Raw genomic sequence first — 19493 nt, forward strand, 5'->3', positions numbered from 1 at the left:
GTCCCTTATAACACTCTAATGTGTTGATGGTATCAGCAGTGTTTTGGGTGCCTTCATCTGAGATTCACAGGGAAGAAAAGGTAGAACGAAAGAACCATCTGAACACCACTCTAAAAGCAAGAGACTCACAATATTTTACATTCAGTACACTGCCTTTCCAGTATCTCTCCCTTCATCAGAAGGGGAGATTTTTTTCATCAAACATTTTGATCCCCATTCCGGCTGCCAGCAAACAAAACCACAACATTCCCACCTGGATTAGCATTGTATTGCTGAAGTACAATGAACTTTCTAATGGAAAGAGAGGGAGCCTTTTATTTTGTCCATCTTCCTTAGCCTGCTCCTCTGGTTGAAGCAGCTTCTGTCTCTACAGGCTTCAAGGCCTTCAGAAAGAGAAAGGAATCTTGCATGCAGCAAACACCACTAAGCTAGGAAATGCTGAGCCAAGCTGCTCATTTGCAAATCAAACTCGGAATTTTACTCAAAAGAGCATCTAGCAAAATTCTAAATAACATGAAAGATATTAAATTAAATAAATGATAGGAACACACAAGGCAGAATGGAACTGCTTCCAGTCAGCCAAAATGATCATGGTATCTCACCTGTGGGGAAACAACCTAATCAGTGTTACACTGTGGAAAACAAGAAAAAAAAACCACCATAAAACAGTCTCCGATCTACTAAAGAAGCAATCATCACATAGCAGTAAGGTCATATGCTATGAAACATCACCCCAAGAACTGCCACACATCCCAGACTAGTTAGGAATCTCTGGTTCTGAGCTTTTATAAAAGCACATGAATACGTGGTGTCACTATAATGTACATGAGGTAAGAGAAACTGTCAAAATTAAGTTAAAAAAAGACCACAACTGAAGAAGAACAGGGAGCAATTTTTTCTTTTATATTCCAAATTTAAAAAGCAAAGTTATTTTTGTAAAAAGAAAAAGTTGAAAAACTTCTGAAAAAATAATTTCTGACTAGAAAGCTCCTATTTAAACACACACAAACTCTCCCTGTCTGACAGCAGCTCACTATTAGGAGTATCAAAATGCTTCAAAAGGGCTGATACCAACAAAGCCATTAGGGATTCACCAAGAGTAAACCTTCTGGGTAAATGAGGAGGAAAAAGAAACAGGAAAGAAAACATTTTTATCATTAGAGAATCTAGCTATAGCTTATCCATCAATCTAATCCACTACGAGAAACAAAGAAAATTCCCTTGGTTGGGTTCAGCTCACACCACTATCAGGTGTGTTGTCCCCACCATGCCTGTGTGCAGCTCTGCCTCTTCCACTGGAAAAAGACCCATCATTGTCACCAAACCTTAAGTACACAGAATGTGCACCACAGTACATTAGTACAATAATCATAGCAAAACACAATACAAGAAAAGGAGGGATTTCTTCACCATATAAAAAATTAAGACTATATGATTCAATATTTTCTTAATCTCAGATTATTAATTTTTGCTTGGATTTTCTGCACTCAGATAATTCATGTAATAAATGTGTACATGGATACTAACATATGTCAGTATAGTTTAAGAAAATACCAAACACTTCTCACCAGTCAAGGTGTGAGTGGCACTAATGAAAAGCACAAAAGGTCTCCGTGTGTAAAGACAGCAGTTTCTCTGACATTTATGATTTTTAAAAATTGTTTTATGCAGAGGAGAGTGACATAATGTCTTCTGTGTTTAAAGCAGCAAAAGATAAGAGAGTACAGAGAATCCTCAAATTGCTGGAAGCTGGCTAAAACATAATGAAAAAACTTTAAATTAACTGTCTTATTTTAAGCATTGGAATTATTAAGGAAAAATTACATTCAATTCTAAAAAATAAATGCTTATTCCCAATCCATGAAGAGCTGATCCCACCTCTAAAAAGACTCTGAGACAGTGTCATACAAAGCTGTAACTGATTCAGGGCACCAGCAACAGAGGAATACGACTAAAGACCTTTTTCTGAACACCTGCCCAAGTCGTTCTTTGATGCAATCAAAGCATAAAGCAAACAGCAGAGCAGTACACTGGCCAACTATGTGAGCTATAGATGTTTTTCTACAAGAATAAAGTCCTCTTGAGCAAGGACTGTGGTACATCAAGTCCTTAAAGAGCTTCCTGTAGGTTAGGAGCTTTTACACACAGTGAAATCTTGGATGAACTGACATTTTAAATACTAAACAAAGGGAAAAAAGATTACTCAGTTGGACTAGTATAATCCACTAAGAATAACATTACAGCAAGTCTCAACAGACCTCCTCACAACAGTTTTGACTCCACCATTAATTTGGCCTTTTTATATCAAAATAAGAACTGGTGAAAAGGAATCTAATGACCTGCCCTTTCTACACTGGCATTCAGAAAAAAACAGATCCAGAGTCAGCAGATAAAGTAAAGCAGCACTTCAAGGTTTTTAGGCAATAAGATGATTTAAAATTGAGCATCAAAATAGTCAGAAGAGGAAAACAAGATTCTAAATGTCCTTCGAATAACAGGGACGTGGCCTTTTTTAACAGAAAACAGTATGGCAGTTCTTCAAGTCCAAAACATTAGTTGAACATGGAATCACCTTAGATTACCAGCAGCATCCCACCTTCAAAAATAATAATTCTTAGTTGGCATCTCAGAGAATTTCTGGAAATGAAAACAGGGAACCGAGAACTAAAGCAAAAAAGAGACTGTATTCTTGCAACTCTTAATATTCGCCTCATAAAGCTGACCAGATGGAGAAAAAGTACTGCACACCTCATGTGAAGAAAGGGTTCCTTCATCTTCCCTTCAAGACACCATGAATGACATGTTTGTCTCTCTCAGAAGAAAGACAACAAACCAAACGTGCAGCCCTGAACAGACAAGACCTGCTGAAGAAAGGTAAGCCAAAAGGAGGAAAAAAAAAAAGTCGCTCTAACACTTCTCTAGCATCAAGACTGGCAAGTACTAAAGATGCAGCACAGACAACTGGTTCTAAGGCTCCCTGAGACAGCCTTCGTCTAACCAGCAATGTTGTTAACCTAGGTAGGCCGCACAAGAGATACTCCTACCTACAAATTAAAAAGCAGGGTCCTACAGAAACTTCATTCTTTTTTATGAAGGGAAAGTCTGTGCTCTCACTCTGACAATACCCAGAGAGGAATCAAAGTACATCCCAAAAAGCTTTATATCAATATTTTTACTTCCATCTTTTAGCTCTCTGAACAATTTTCTTTTTTAGTAACCCTTACTAAATAGCTCCTTCAGTTAACATTTCTTGAGCTTTCCTTCAACACTTGAGCTTTACATAAAAATAAAAAATGTATTATGAATCAAAACCTAGAGATGTTTTTATAAAATAACATTAGTTTATTATTCAAAATTATATCCTTGTATTGCCCTGCAGCACACTATCTTACTATTACTCTAATGCAATATTATCAACAGTTACAGAAATAATCTCTACATAAGTCTGCGCTACATCATAAAGTAGTAAAATCTGCATCATCAAATAAAGAAGTATTTCACTGTGTGAAAGTTCACAGGGCAGTTGGCCAAAAGTCATTTCACATTAGGTTCTAAGTTCAAAAGTCTTATAAGCTCCCTTCACCAAATACCATCCTATAAATAAGTCCTGCATTACAGTGCCAAACGCACTCTTACTTCTGAAGTTAGGATTATTATTACTATTATTAGCTTGACCTATCACTGTTCCTTGAATTCGGATGTTTACTTTAGAGCTATACAGTGTGTATACTCATTAGAGAGCTGAAAAACAGACAACTGCACTAAACAACAGGAGAAAACAATCACACAGGACTGTACGACTGGGAATTTTAGAATAATAATAGTAAGAATCATCACACTGGCAATTTTGAATATGTAACATGACATCTGATTTTCTAGGACTTTCTGAATAAACATCAATGGCCTAGTATTAGGAAGCATGGGATACCAAGTTAGACGTAAAAGTATACTTTTTAGCTGTGCCTGTAAAGAGCAGGACAGGGAAAAAAAAACCACTCAGCATCCAAGCTAACACTGCTTACACCACCAAAGCATGCACTTTAGAGGAATATAGTATTTGTTGGCAAATTATTTTCCACAGGATACATGTTGTTAAGTCTTTCTTCTTTCAGTTCTCCTTTCCTTTATGGGTTTGGTATCATTTAATCTCTTTTTGATGTATATGGAATACTTTGATTGCATATACTGACAGCTTTTCCCAATGTTTACCCCACTATGTGCTTTAACCTGCACTCTTTCTCCTTCCATTTCCTCACCTCCTCTCTAAGAGCCTCATAAACAGTGTTGTTCTTTATTATCTTACCATTCCCCAGGTTCCCATCTTGCTGCCACCCCCCCACCCCCCCCCCGAATTTCATCAGGAGTTCCTACTATGAAGAAAACCAACAAGATCATTTAGTCTATGAAGCAAGGGTAAAAGTGAAGTGTGGCTCACACCCTTTGATCAGACCAAAAATAAAAGATCAGACAAATGGCATCACCTTTTGTCCCACTATTCTGTTGTTCTGGTTTTGGCTTCATTTCCATATGAATAGTTATAGTACCTGATTGTACTATACATACAACATAAAGCATGTAGAGAGAATAAAGTTTATGGCTACTTGAAGCAGGATGATACAGCAACCGTGACTCCTCAGCCTCTTTTAACCAGTTTGTTTTTCTTATTGGAAAAAGAGACCAACTCAGAACTATCATTTCAAAAGTGATTTTTTGTACATACATAATAACTATTGCTCATAAAAATTCCAACACAAAAATTATCATTACACAAATCTGGTATTAGGATCTGCATTAATTCATATAATAAAAATTCTACATCTCTGAACTTACTATAAAAACATGCCACAACAGTTTTGAAAACATGCAGAAATACAGAAAATGTTAGTGGGTCAGATACAAAACAAAGAAATACTAGGAAGTAAAGGTCACTAAACAGAATCACTTGTAGAATTTAACATCTCAGAAGCAAGCATACAGGAGAGAAAAAAAAAATTACCTTACTTCAGCTGGTGGATTTTGTGAGTAAGGATTTGCAGAGCATGCCAAAATCCTGACTACAGCTCCAGGATGGTATGTTTCCAGAATGTGCACTGCAGTGGGATACACAGGTTCCTCAAAAGCGAGTTCCACGTAGTCCTGGCTACAGAAGGTGGGCGGCGTCCTCTTGAACGGCAGCCGAGCACTCGGGCAACGGTCCCACCAGGTCCCGTAAGTTCGAAAGACAGCAGTCTGAGTAAAGTCACCAGAACTAGGGTACACGTTTGGAATACCTGCTAAATTCCACATGGTATATGACATGCTGTTTTCACTGCCATAGTGAGAGCTGAAATCCAACACTTCTTTGGCGTACTGAACTATTTCAACATTGATAGGTAAGGCTCGGGTGTTTGATTCAATAGCCCTCCGGCTGTTCATTTCTCCTCTTGACGCTGTCCTAGCTCGGCGCCGAAGGCACATATAGTAAAACATGCTCAGAACTGTTAACATGGGAAACACTGGTGACATCTAGATACGACTCAGGAAGATGCAAAAGGTCACGAGTCCTTTATAAGGTGCATTAGCTGCTCGTGGTGTTTTGGAAAAGAGCTGATAAAACATAATGAATAAAGAGAGTGAGCAGATAAAACATTCTTTGAAAGCAAAGTACACTCTTTCAAATACCTCTTAAAGTACTGCTACTAATACATTAATAAACTACTATATTTTAAGACAATTATTTAGTTGGAGGCTAATAAGTGTGGCTTCTCATTTACTGTGTTTAAAACCAGAAAGTACTATGAAGAAACATTAGGCAAAACTAGCCCTCAAGCAACAAAAAGACTAATGGTTAAATTAAGCATTATTTTCAGGGCTTTATTAAGAGACAAAAATCTTGCACTGACTTAACGAAATGAAATCAAGTGTGAAATGAAATCTGGCCCTTGCAGTAAACAACTGTAGAAGAGTATCTGAAGGTACAGCTAAAATTATCCATAGTGTAGTTTTGAAATACTTGAACTAAAACTGACTTCTAAACAAAGTACTCAGGTACCTAGTCAGGCTGCAGCAGTATAGATCGACAAAACCTAAGTTACTTCACTGATTATATTTTGCAGTAAGACTGCTCCCAGACCCAAGTTATTTTATTTAAAGCTAGCTCAAGGATATCTACATTATATTATAATCTGGAGAGTAAATACACCCTTCAAAGACAGCTCACGCAGAAAGCTGGACAGCTACTCCAGTAAAATGTCTCCTCTAATTTGTTCCCATAATTTGTGAATGATTTTAAGAGTGAAAAAAGCAAGCTTTGGGCAGTTAATCTAAACCAAAACTTATCCCACTGCTTCCTGTATCAGAGACTAGCTTGAAACAAACTCATAAAATACTATCTTTACCCTTTGAAGTTGTCCATGGCAGCATTCACCAATGACAGAAGGGTCACCAGCCTCCTGAAGGATGCTCAGAATTCATTAACATCATCATCTTCCTTTAAGCCAAGCAACAAAGTAAGTCTTCAAGAGAGTCCTGGCATCAGAAGCAGAAGTCCTTATAGAAAGCATTTTACTTCTGATAAGAGAAAACATTTTCATTTATGTAACAATTCAGTTAAACACAAAATGTACTAGATCTGCATACTGCCAGGCCACCTAAAAAAATCAACACAAAGCATACTAATAATTAAGGATACCAATGTGTTTTACACCGCCTAAATCAAAACACAAGTAAAACAAGCAAGTAGGTTTAGCAATTTGAAAAAGCCAAATTAAAGGTAAGTCTCTTTACTGAAGTTTTCTATCTACAACGGCGAAGAAATATTTATAGCTGAATGTTGTCTTCAGGACACAGAAAGGCTGTATCATATTCCCTACTAATAAAGATTGTCTTACATACACTCATACCGTATTTAGCCACTGCTCCATACCTGCATGATGTAAACCGTTAGATTTACCAACACACAAGGAAACATGGAACGTATTCTGATTTCTGCTAGCAGTACACAACACACTTGAGCAATAACACAGCACTCCTGAATTCACAGCCTGCAGTACCACAAACTGTTTCTCACAAACTGGCCTTCCGATTAATTTGTTCATGAGCTTTTACTAGGAAAGAATAAGGAGCAACGTCCTTAACCTGTTAAAAGGCCAAAACAAGGATGACTAAGCAGTTTCTTCAACAGCCTATACTGGAGTTGCATACTGTGGTAATCACTGAACCAAGAGAGGTGACTCTTCTACTACAGAAGACACATCAAACACAAGGCCTCACATTGCCTGGCTGACAAACCACACATTTAATGTTTGCGGTGGGTACAAGTGAGGCCATTCTTTACAGAGTTTTTGGAACCATAACCGTAAAGTAGGGTAAATAATTAAACAAATTAAGATGAACCAAAGTGACTTTTGTATGCCTCTATATAAATCCACCGTGTGTGTTTCTTGGGTAAACTGCTTGTTTCCCATGCTCACAAAATGCACACAGATGTACAAACAGCTCTTTCGCTTGAACGCTGCCAACAAGAAGGTGCTTGTGGTAACAGATAAGGACAGGCTGCACTATTTGACCCTCTTACTCGTGACAGCAAGAAAGTTTACTAACGAAGCGTTCACTTCTCACTTTCTTGCCTCTTCTATTATTAGCTTTTTGTTTAGTTCCTGTCCTTCATTCAGTTTCACATGTTGACATAGCTGTCAACAACATGAATTACTCCTGACATTTGGTGCAGAAGGGAATGCATAAGACAATATGCTGGATCCACTTTAAGCTCCCCTGGAATGCCAAAACCCAATAATGTCACATTTCCCCCAAACATCCTGTTGAACCACCTTTTAGAAAAGTCACTGGAAAAAGGCAGAACAACCCCCAATCTCTCCACCTTAAAAAAAATCAGCCAAAAAAACCCAACCAACCCTGACTCCAAACTGAAAATTGTTATTTTATCTTTTCCATGTGGAGCTGCTGTAAGATGTAAGTGAAGATTACAAATAGATTCTCCTTCTGGATTTTTTCCCTCTTAAAAAGAAAAATCTATTTACAGAATATGCCAACAGACATTAAACTTCAACAAACTTACTGCTGTCAGGCCCTGGAATCATGTGTAGACCAGCATATACATCAGCTTCTGACTCAAAATTTCACTGATGAACATGGTTTGAAGGCTGCTCCATGGAAATTATGGCTTTACAGAGCTCGATTTTAAGAATCGTTCAGCTGGGGTGCTTCAAGATCAGGAGTGAATCGCTTATCTCACATGCACATCCTATACAACTTAACAACTGCACTGCAAACTCCAGGCATCCTCTGGCCACAGCCTGGAGGTCTTACAGCGCTGTTGTAAAACCCAGCTGGTGCTCCCCATCAGCTTGTCAAAGAGCAGCGTAACCACTGGCTGGTTCAGAGCTGTACATCAACTAGCTGGGTGGTTTAAGTCAGGCCTAACAGAGCAGCTAACATGAAATCATGCTGCAGATTTTCCATTAGCAGAAACATTAATTTGGGTCATTGCCCTTCTACTAACTTGATTTTCATAAAACCTGTAAAAATTTGATAACCTTGACACTGATGCCACTTTGTCAATTTTGGCTGACATTGGTCAACAGGCTCTAAAGTAGGTATGAAGAAACAGGGAAGAGCATACAGCTTTCATGAAAATGTATTAGTCTAAACAATACAAGTGGAGGTAAATAACTTCTCAAGAGTTAAAAGCAATATAGGATTTAGTAGTTTATAAAAAGCAAGAGGAAACAGAAAACTATTATAAAAGAAGGATAGATAAGCATTAGGATTACAATACAAATAGAAACTATTTTGGCATTTTAAAAGAAGCATTAAGAATTGTGAGGAGTTGAAAGAAGAATGAAAAATTGCTCAGGAGGTTAATGGATAATAAGCCAGTGAAAGAATTACATTAAATACAGATCACTAGGGCCAGATGATATAGAGAGATTTTTTCAGGACTACCACAGGTCAAGCTGATTTCCAATTAAAGGGATTTAACTTTAAAAAAAAAGATAAAAATGCAGACTCAGGCCTATGCAAAGCACAAAGACAGACAGCTCTGGAGCGGTTCATATACATGCAAAGTTTATGTGGAAAACTCCCCCCTCCCCCAAACTGCTTGATTATTTTTAACGAGACCCATTTGGGCCCATGCAACTCTATCCCCCAATCTCTGGCAGCCTCTTTGGCCTGTGGTATATTATACATTTTCTTTTGTACAGGCATAATTATGCCGAAGTGAAGCTTAATAAAGGTTTCTTTTAAACGTATCTTATTATCCTCCTCCAAAGCAGCAGCCTTCTTTTCTTTGGTTTCTTTTTTTTTTTTTTCTGTCAAGACACCATTAAATGGACTGAAATGGTGCTGTTGAATACCAGGACCTCCAGCAGCCACCACAGACTAGCACAGAGGGTGTTAACAGTTCGATTAGAAACAAAAAGCTATGCACTATGAACGTACAGTGACATTGTGAGGTGCTGTCCTATGCCTACATGTCCGGTTTGCACTTCCGGATTGGATCCCACCCTCAGTCCCTCTTGGGGCTGCCTGAGCTCTGCCCTCCCATCTCACGCCCTGCACAGACCCACCTCTCTCCGCTTCACAGCCACTGCTCCAGCCAGCACTGCATGGGGAGCCAGATGAGTCCTGGGGCTCAGCCAGCCAGATACCAATCACTCTCACAAGCAAGTGTAGTTTTCTGTCTGTTCATCTCCCCGAACCAACTCGTTGCCAGTCAACATGAAGTCAGTGCTGGCTCAAGGGGGCAGTTAAGACTGCAAGAGCCCCAGGTCAGACCAGTGCAGAGGGCCATGGAAATGTTACCTCTGGTTTTACAAGACAGACAGGACTCCAGAGAACCAGACTGTACTAGACCTCGAATAAAACTTCCCTAAGGGAGAGAGATGCTACCTTCTTTCAAAATACATTAAAACCCATCACATTATTCACAACCTCTCCTATTCACATCATTATTTAATTGACAACTATTTCAACTATATGGGCAAATCCCCTTTTTTTGTTATGATTAACCCTTCTTCCCTTGGTGCTATACACACAGAAAGCCTTCTAAGACTGTAATTCACTATTTCCTTCTTCCAAATACAACAAAACTTGATAAAGGAAAATGTCTTACAGTTTCTGTACAGATTACATGGGAATGGGTGCTAATTAAACTAAAGCACTAGATCTCTTCAGCCTTTTGCCTCTTTTTACAAAGATTTTATATACACAAATCTATCTCCCAGCTTCCAAGTAACCCATCCTGTTAATGATTATTGTACCGATTAATTTTGGTTGTTTTTGCAAACACGGGTCCCCACTATTCACAATTTCATCCCAAGAGAGCAGAAACAGGATGTAGTTACATAGTTATTCACCAACCAGACTACTGAGAAAAAGTGAGAAATATAAAAAAAATACAGGGGATTTGAAAGGGCTGCAAAGCGAAGTATGTGTGTAAAAACATAAGTAACAGAGACATAGAAAAAAATTAATGATGGCATATTTCATCCCTGGCAACGCATGTGTTAGACAAGAGTTTGTACTACTTCAAGAGAAGCAAATGTTGTATACACAAGTCATGTAGTATACACCAGGTTTGATTTTTAAAGACAGAGAGGTAATAGTAATAATTCCTCTTTACACCAGCTTTGCTAATCTCACACTTGGGAGTATTGTGTGGAGTTTTCTTTCATTCAACTATAAAAGAAACAGCAACATTGACAAATCACAAAGAACATATAAATGACAAAAACAATAGATTGAATTATAGAATAGATGAAGAAAGATTAATGCAATTTAATATATGCGTCTTAAATAAAAGATGGTAAATGGGAAATCTCTTAATTATCTTTGTACATTCATGCACAGAGGGAATACTGGATCCTTACATTACAGGCTAAACCAGAATATTTTTACCACAGGTTAGCATTTCTCGCTGTTAATTACCTAGATTATACCAACAGCTACATTCGACTTGTTGAAACTAGAAGCTAATATTAATTAAAAATTAATAAACTCTTACAGCATACTTTAAACTCAGGCCTCACTTGCTGTGTTTCTTCCTGTAATGTGTTCTGACACTAAAACCAGCCATTTTACACATTTGCAACTTTATAAATTTACAGTGTGAAAAAATCTGAGCCTTATGAAAATTCTATTTAAAATCTTGCCTTTGTTGCTGTCATGAGCATCAAAACATGCAAAACCTAAGAATTTCAGATTACTTCATTGATTGCCTGCTCCTTCCTGCTAGGACCAGAACTCACTGTGTGGTTTAGAGTCACAGTGGAACAGAGACTTAAGTTCTTGAGGCATCTATCACGTGCTCCAGGTGACCAACCACCCTGCCTTCTGAAGGCTGTCTTCACACATAACAGAAATTATTTCTCAATACGGGTAAATCATCAGGTAGCCCCTGTTTAAAAATGATTCATTCTACCCAAAGCCTGAAGTCACCAGCACTTTACCATTTCATTCTGACCAACTGCCCTTCCAGCTATGGTGAAACTCTCCCCCCATGCCAAAATATAATACGTATATCCCCATTCAATACTACTTCCGATAAGCAATTTGTCTTCTCATTCTTCTTTCCACAGTGTTGTACTACCTCTCCATGCATGACTACTCTGTAATAGCATTTGCTTGCTGGTCAGCTGCCTCCTCACTGCACCCCGAGTGTAACTATTAGGCCACATAGTTCTCGCCACACTGTCCATTCATCAGCCTTCACTGACAATAAATAACAATTCGCGTGAAGAAGTGCCCCAAAGTGCATACCTAGGTAAATAAATAAGTATTGCTAGTTGCACTCCTACCCTGCTTCTTCTTGTGACGGGCAACTGAGGTAACAAGGTGTAACGCGTGTAACACCGCAGGGGCTACGCAGCGGTGGGGACACCCGTGGGGAGCCTGACACTGCCAGAGCCGGCGAGGGCCGGGCAGGAGGCGCAGCTCAGCCCGCCTGCCCGCGCTCCGCCACCTTTGTTCGCTCCCGTGCCTGTTCCTCCCGCCCTGCCCCACCTCCGCCCGACCATCCCGCACCCCTCGGGCACACCCGCTCTCTCCCGACAGGTGCCTTCCCCTGGGGCAGGTCCCGCCAGGGCCCAGGGGCACCGGTGGGGCACCGGTGGGGCACCCCCACCCCCAAAGCGGACGGGACCGCTGGGCGCCGCCGCTGGTCTCCGCGTCCCCTCCCTGACGCGCGGACAAGCAGCCCGCCCCGGCCCCGCCAACCACCGCCGGGGCGCCGGCCCTGCGGCCCGGCCTCCGCCGGGCGGGCACGCACACGCCTGCGGCCCGGCCGCACCCGCCGCGAAGGACCGGCACCGGGCAGCTCCCGGCCGCGCACGGGCCCGGCGGCGCTGCCAGGCCGGGCGGGGGCGCGGAGGGAGGGGCCCGAGCACCTGCCGCCCCGCCGAGGCAAGGCGACCCCCCGCCCCCGGCCGCGTCCCGAGGGGAGGGGCCCCGGTAGAGCAGCGCGGCCCCCCCGCGCCCGAGCGGAGCCGCCACCCTACCCCGTCCGGAGGGCGGAGCAGCGCAGGCCGCCCGCCGCCGCCGCCGCGCCAGGCGCCGCCGGAAGCCCCGTACAGCGGCGGGGGCGGGGCGCCGGAGGAAGAGGCGCGGCGGCGGCCGGGCGCCGCGGGGGCGGGGCCACGAGCTGCGCGTGCCCGCGCCTCAGCGCCCAGCGCAGGGCCCGCCGAGGGCGGCGGCGGCCGCGGGAGGGGCCAGGCGGGAGACGTCGGCCGGGCGTCCCTTTATTTTAATTGCGAAATCAAGCGAAAGGCGGTGGTGGGTTACTGCTTCGTTAGTGTTTGTGACCCCAGCTGTCTCTGGGTGCTGCCGTTTTACCGCGAACGGCTGCGGTGAGGCGGGCGCTGAGCGCTGCCCTCTGGAAGCCCAACGGCCCGCGGCCAGCCCCAGCCTGGCTTCTCCCAAAGCTCTTTAACGGGCGGCTTCTAAGTCTCACCCTAGTCCCAGCCCAACCGGGTCATGCTCTTAACGTGGTGGTTTGAGCCCTCGGCACGTCATAAGGGCAGCCCTGGTTTTAATTGATCTTAATGAGTACTTGCTCCAGCGGATTGTGGTGCCTCTTGGGTCCCTAACCGGAGTATCGCAAAGGAAGTGTCATGTTTTGCTTCCCTACCCTTTAATTCGTTACGTGGGCCCGAAAGTTTGTGCTTTCTCTCTCAACCGCCGCTTCCATCTCCTGCAGCAACTGACAGAATTGCTGTAGGTCTGTCCACTCTCCTCGTGTATCCAACCATGTTAGATGGTACTTGGGACCGTTCAGATACAGTAGAAAATAACGATGCTGACTTTGACGAGGTGGCAAAAAAATAATTCTAAAAATTCAGAAAATATTCAAAATACTTGATATCTAAGGTACTTCAGGTATAATGCTTTCATATAATTTCTATAAATTTATAATAAATTCCAAATCTAGAAATGTATAAATCTTGGATAGAGTGCTTCTCTATTGCTGACTGTAGTGGTAAGCAGGCCACTACACAACCCTGCTTTCCACAGGCAGGCATGCCAAGGTAACCAGTTTATAAGCAATTCATGTACCTGCATGCACGTGCAGAAATACAGTTACATAAATGTATTTTTTATATGTGTAAGATGCCACTGTACCCCTCTAAAATAACAATTTAAGCCTCAACTTTTAAGGCACTACTTCTACAAAGAGGAAGGTAGGCACTTCAGGTTCCAGTGCCAGCAGTGTAATGCATCTTTCTGCATCATTTAGCGGTTAGGTGCTAGCTACAGAGTGTTTATAAAGGTGCTTTCAATAATCACCTTCCCAGGCAGTGGCCACTTCAAAATTTGAATTCATAATACAAAAAAAAAAAAAAAAAAGGAAATAAGACTATGAGTAAGTTTGGTGAGTCAGAAAATAGGTTCAGCATGAAGCTGAATGTTTCTGTTTTGTTTATGTTATTGTTTTCATTTTAGGTTTTGTACATATCATTCTATCCTCCCTTTCCAAATGAAATGAAGAGAAAGGGAGCACTTGAAAGGCACAATTTATATAACCCATTTAAGACTCGTACTTTAGCATTAGATGTATCACCCAAGACCAGGAACCTAGAAGTTTTTATTTCTGCCTACTTGCTATAGAGAAAAAGCAGGCAACTAGTTGAGATAGCTGTACAGAGGTCTATGTTTGGACAAATCATTCCTATCCTGTGTTTATTTTAAGACTGTACTGAGACTGATAGGGTCTGATAGGGTTATTCTATAATCCATGTGGAGATGAGGATACCTCCAGGCGATCCATTCACTCCCATGACAGGTGCCTAAGGTACACAGAAGCTAGCGCTGTTTGGAGGCGCACCTCTCTCCATTTAGCATAGACCATCCCCAAGCCTTCAGACAGCAAATAGGATGTGCTGTGTATGAACACATCCTTACCAAGCTAGACAAACTACACAACCAACTTCGTTGTTATTCACAGAGGTTGTCCACTGGCAGGTAGCATGTTAAAACTGCAGGAGGCTAGTATTTATTGAAGGGGACAGAGGACATTGGGTGACAGTGTTCTTTTTGTCTAGGCTGCTGTCTCAAACTCAAGCTACGTGCATTCAAGATGTGCTCCAAATTACTGTAAAACTGTCATTCCACAGCCTTTGTAAAAATCAGTTAATGATCTGTTTTTATTTAACAGTTATCCACATCTGGAGCTGACAGATCATTTCCAGTAAGTTATGCCACATAAACTCTTTATACATATTTCTATATACACATCAGCAGTAAAACTAGGCATAGGATATTTTCCAGACATGATCTTCTGTGTTGAAAGGAAATACACTGGTACAACTACAGGAAACCTTCTATTTGTAAAAGAACAGTGAGACTTATCTTCTGTGTGTTAATCAAACTTCGTAATCACCAAACTCATGTCTTAAGAGCATCCTGCTTCTCCTTCAGCTTTTGCTCATTATGATAAGCAGTGCTATGGCTTGCTCATTAAGGAGAAATCTTACTGAAGTCAGTTGTAATATAGTTATTTCAAAATTAGGTATAAAGAATGGAAAGACCATATAACTGGCATGGTTAAATGTGATTAAGTTATGTCTGTGTCTATAACAAAGGCACACAGGGGAATGGTATGGGTAGTGACATTTCAGTTCCTTCTGACTCCCAAGACACGTGGCTAGGTCTTGGATCTGCGGTCAGGTACTTTAACTCACTTGTCACCAAAAGGCACCATTGTGATGACTGATGAGAGGGAAACTTTCCATAGCAGGAAGTGAAGATCCCACCACATCAGCTGTTGTGTCTAGTGGTTTGAGCTCCAATGCTCTTTTATGTTCTTTACTCCCAGATGTCCAGATCCACTTTTCCAGGCAAGGTGGTCGTTGAAAAAGCACACGTAGCAAAGGGATGTTTAGTGAAAAGCAGAGAATCTGCTGCTTAAGCAATGAAGCTTACCTGAGTCTTGGGTAAAGAGTTAGGAGACAGCTCCTCCTGAAACCAGGCAACGCTTTAGTTAAGTTTGCAAAGAAAGAGAGGCCTGTGTTGCTATTTCTAACATATCGGTTGAGAAAACATTTTGTAAATAAACAAATCATGCAAAAAACTACCTGGCTTGTAAGTCACCAGTTCTTGCTCCCAGCAGGAAACTGATCTGAATGTTTTTATCACTTTGCAAAACTTTGTATTTTAAAGTGTTAAACTGAACCCTAAAAATAATGAAATCATTTTAATCAGTGAGTTATTTTTAATACAACAAACTTAGCCAAGTGTTAACTACAAAGCAGCACTGAGTGCTTATGCACAACACCACTGCCATTGGTGTGAGTTGTTCTCTCTGGCTTCCTCTGCATCCCAGGATATTAACCCAGCATGGGAAACATCTCACTGCCTCTTGGACTGGCATTTCTGCTTTTTGATATGTGAAATTACATATATTCTTTGAAGTGGAAGAGAAAGTCAATGAGACTCCTCACTGAGTAAATTTAAACATATTTGTAAGTGTTTCCATGAGCCAGGCCTAGCAAGTCATTGGTTTCTGTGTCAGCTTGAAATCTGTTTTTTCCAGAAGAAATTTTTTATTTCCTGTGGGGGTTTTTTTCCATGCAACAGTATTTTGTGTAGCATCCTCTCTCTGATATGCTCCATGAAAATGCCATATTACGTAGTTAATCATATTTGTTGCATTTTATCTTTATTTTCTCATATTTTTATTAAAAGATAGAGAAGAACGTGTCACAGTACAAGTATGTGCTTAAATTTTATACACAATTAAACACTGTAATATTTTATCTGTCTCTGCTGCTTGGCGCTGGTTCTCAGTAGATGACAGAATTTAGACTATAGACTCACTGGGACAAGGGCAATGTCTTGCTACGTCTTCTGTGAAGTACCTATTATACATTATCAAATTATATAACAATAACAGTTTCAGCATTTGAATGGCTAAGCACTGCCCTTACTGTGGAAGCACTCCACAGGATATGTAATTAAGCTTTTAAGCAAAAAGCATAAAGAATGAGAAAATATTAATTTATCAAAATACAGTATTACCCAGACATAACGTGGTTAAAAATCTTTCCTCTTTCCTTTTCGTCTTTCTGAAGAAATAAGAGCAATAATCCTAGAGCCTGGAAAGGATGTGCTGACTGAAGTCTTCATAAGGTTTTAATGAGGATTAGGGAATTTGAGATAGTAAAAATCTACTGTATACAAGGAGGTTGTTGTGCAAGAATCTTCAGACAAGTTTTAAATCAGAATCCTTTGTCAGCGGCAGTAGGATCCAGTAAGGATAATATGCTAATTGTAACCAGCAATAGGCTTCATATAGGGATCTAAAGAGACAGAGATAGATAGAATCTTATTAAGGTTTTGTGTTGACACTGCACAGCTTGTTACTTCATTCAATTGAAATTTAATAGTGGGAATGTAAAACCTGTATAACATTTTAGCAAGATATACAGAAACACTGAAACCTGAATAACAATTGAAAGAATAAGTAGGAAATTCCCTTAGCCCTTGGGCTACCACCATTTTCTATTCCAGCAGACAAGTAAATGCTCTAGGTGTCTATGCCATAAAAACTTTCCCAGAGGCAATTCTGGCAAAGCACCTACTTTCTTCAAACCGGACTCACTGCTTTAACCTTCTGAATGTCAGATTTCTAAAGCTAAGTGCTTCTGGTGCACTGTCAGCTGCTTCTAGTCTCTAGGCTTTCCTTGCAGCCTGCTAGGAGTGCAGACAAGTATCACAGACATGTATGCTCAAGGAACAGGGACAATTGATTCCTTCTTCATAACAACTAGAGAGCTACATGGTACATTTGAACAAGGTCTTGTTGCAATTTCATGATGAAAAAGAAAGTTCTGATAATTAACAGGACCCTGTGTTTTATCAGGCTTATGATATTGATTGGTAGTAATTTGTTAATCAGCTCAAGTCTCCTTTATCATGCCAGTACTTTTTCTTTAGAAATGTATCAACCATTTCATATTTTCTTGCATAACAGCTGTGTGATCTGACTGGCAGCAAGGAGCAGATGACTGGTAGTTCTGAGATAGACTTGTGTAATATCCACACTGTGCAGTTTTTTAGCACAGAAACCAAGGGAATAGGTACAGCTGCAGTGCAGTACTTTAGTGTTTGCAGATCCCGGTGATATTGATTTCAATAAAGATATGTCATCTAGCCTCACAAAAATACATTGTTAGCCTCTCATCAAGCATCACATAACTATTTAAAACCCTTTATAATATTTTCATATGACCAGAGATATTTTTATAGGTCATTTGTGTTCCATGGCTACAAAAATGCCTGTGGCTCATCCATTGCTGCCACATTTCACAATGGCATGGTCAAATCAGAGCTCAGCAGAGCTGAAGAGTTACAGATGCTAAACAGTAGATTCCACCCAAGGGTTAGAAAACTGAAAAACTATGAAAAGTACTGTGAAGTTCCTATTGCTGTTCCAATCAGATCAATGTGAGCATTATTATCAATGGCAGCAAAAGAAGAGGTTTATGGTGGTGCTTTGCAACTGATGTCTTAGGCTTCTGACATGATGATGTATCAGATGTGCAAGTTTTCTTTCAGAAATAGCATGTGCATGCAGAAAAGCTGCTTTCAGCCATGTAAATATGCTAACAGTAAAACCATATGCTTATTTAGTACCTTTCTGCACGGCTAAAGATATCATGCAAGTGTAAAAAGTAAAAGTGATGTATTAAAAGCCAATATAAGAAAATGTACCCATAAACATTAAGGAGGCTTTAGTGCTCACTGTGTTTAAAAAAAAAAAAAGAAAAAGGAAATATGCAAAGCACATTGCAAAGCTTGTAATGGAGCAGTTCAGAATATGTATTAGAATTCAGGATCTTATTTTGTTGCTTTCGAAAACAAAATTATTCCTGAATTTTAGTGAAGGAAACTCTGGGAGCTCTATACATATGCAAGCCCTAAAAAGTCATGGGAAATCTACCACAACTTGGGTAGTTAACGACCTCTTGGTTAACCTAGTAAGTCCTTTTTAGCAAGCAGGGTGTCCTGGTTTGAGCCCAGAGGGCTGCTGAGCACCACGCAGCCATTCACTCACTCCTTCCCCCCAGCTCTGGGAAGAAGAAAATAATCAAAAGGGTCAGGAATCGAGATAAGGACACAGAGGGGTCCATCACCCATTAATGGTCACAGGCAAAACCCAGGCTCATTAGGGGAAGAAAAAGGACATCACTTTAATTCAAAACACTAACGATAACGACACTTGACAGACAGAACGATACAGCGAGAAGCGTTACCATATCTTAAAATACACCTCCCCTCAGCCCTCCTTTTCTTCCCGGGCTCAGCTTTGCTCCCGATATCTCTACCTCTTTCCCCAGCGGCGCAGGGGCAGGGGATGGGGGGTGCAGTCAGTCCACCGCTTCTTCCTCTAATCTAGGGAGGAATCACTCTTCTGCATTCCCCCCCCGCTCCACGTGGTCCCTCTCACAGTCCCCCACACACTTGCTCTGCCATGAGTCCTCCCCACGGGATGCGTTCTGCTCGAGATGCGCCGGCGTGGGTCACCTCCACGTGTTGCAGTCTTCCCAGCGCCGGGTACAACAGTGGGGGCTGCTTCTCCCGTCAGAGTCCAGGGGGTCTGGATTCACCCGCAGGTGAATCTTCACTCCTCCAATTACCTCCATGGGTGGGTAGGGGGGGGGGGGGGGGGCTACCATCTTACCACAAGATACAGGGGGATTCTATGTTCCAACACACTTCCCCCCCATTCCTTCCACCGACCTCAATGTTCACATAGGCGTTCTTGTAACTCCTCAAAGTCCATCCATCCACTCACCCACTCCCCTCTCAGGTTTCCCTTCTTGTAGAGGCGCGGCCACCATCACTAATTGACTCAGCCTTAGCCAGAGGCGGGTCCAATTTAGAGCTGGGGGAGCTTTCAAGAAGTTTTTCAGAGGGGGCTACTGCTGTACTCTACTGCCGAAAAGCCTCACCACACAAACCCAGCACACAAGGGTACAAAAAAGGAACCTGTCTTC

At 41.4% G+C, this 19493-nt stretch overlaps 1 protein-coding gene across 1 annotated transcript in view; it reads right to left on the bottom strand.

The window, feature by feature from the left end:
- Window positions 1-12544, bottom strand: part of FBXL4 (F-box and leucine rich repeat protein 4) — a 62119-nt gene extending 49575 nt beyond the window's left edge. The window contains exons 1-3 of the mRNA XM_074896079.1: window positions 12498-12544; window positions 6378-6549; window positions 4997-5586 (exon numbers count right to left, since the gene is read on the bottom strand). Coding sequence (XP_074752180.1) covers window positions 4997-5505 — 509 coding nt within the window. The 5' untranslated portion in view covers window positions 5506-5586; window positions 6378-6549; window positions 12498-12544. The remainder of the gene's footprint in view (window positions 1-4996; window positions 5587-6377; window positions 6550-12497) is intronic.
- Window positions 12545-19493: the final 6949 nt, after the last annotated feature.

This window comes from Athene noctua, chromosome 1, assembly GCF_965140245.1.
Source record: "Athene noctua chromosome 1, bAthNoc1.hap1.1, whole genome shotgun sequence".
NCBI classification, from domain to species: Eukaryota; Metazoa; Chordata; class Aves; order Strigiformes; family Strigidae; genus Athene; species Athene noctua.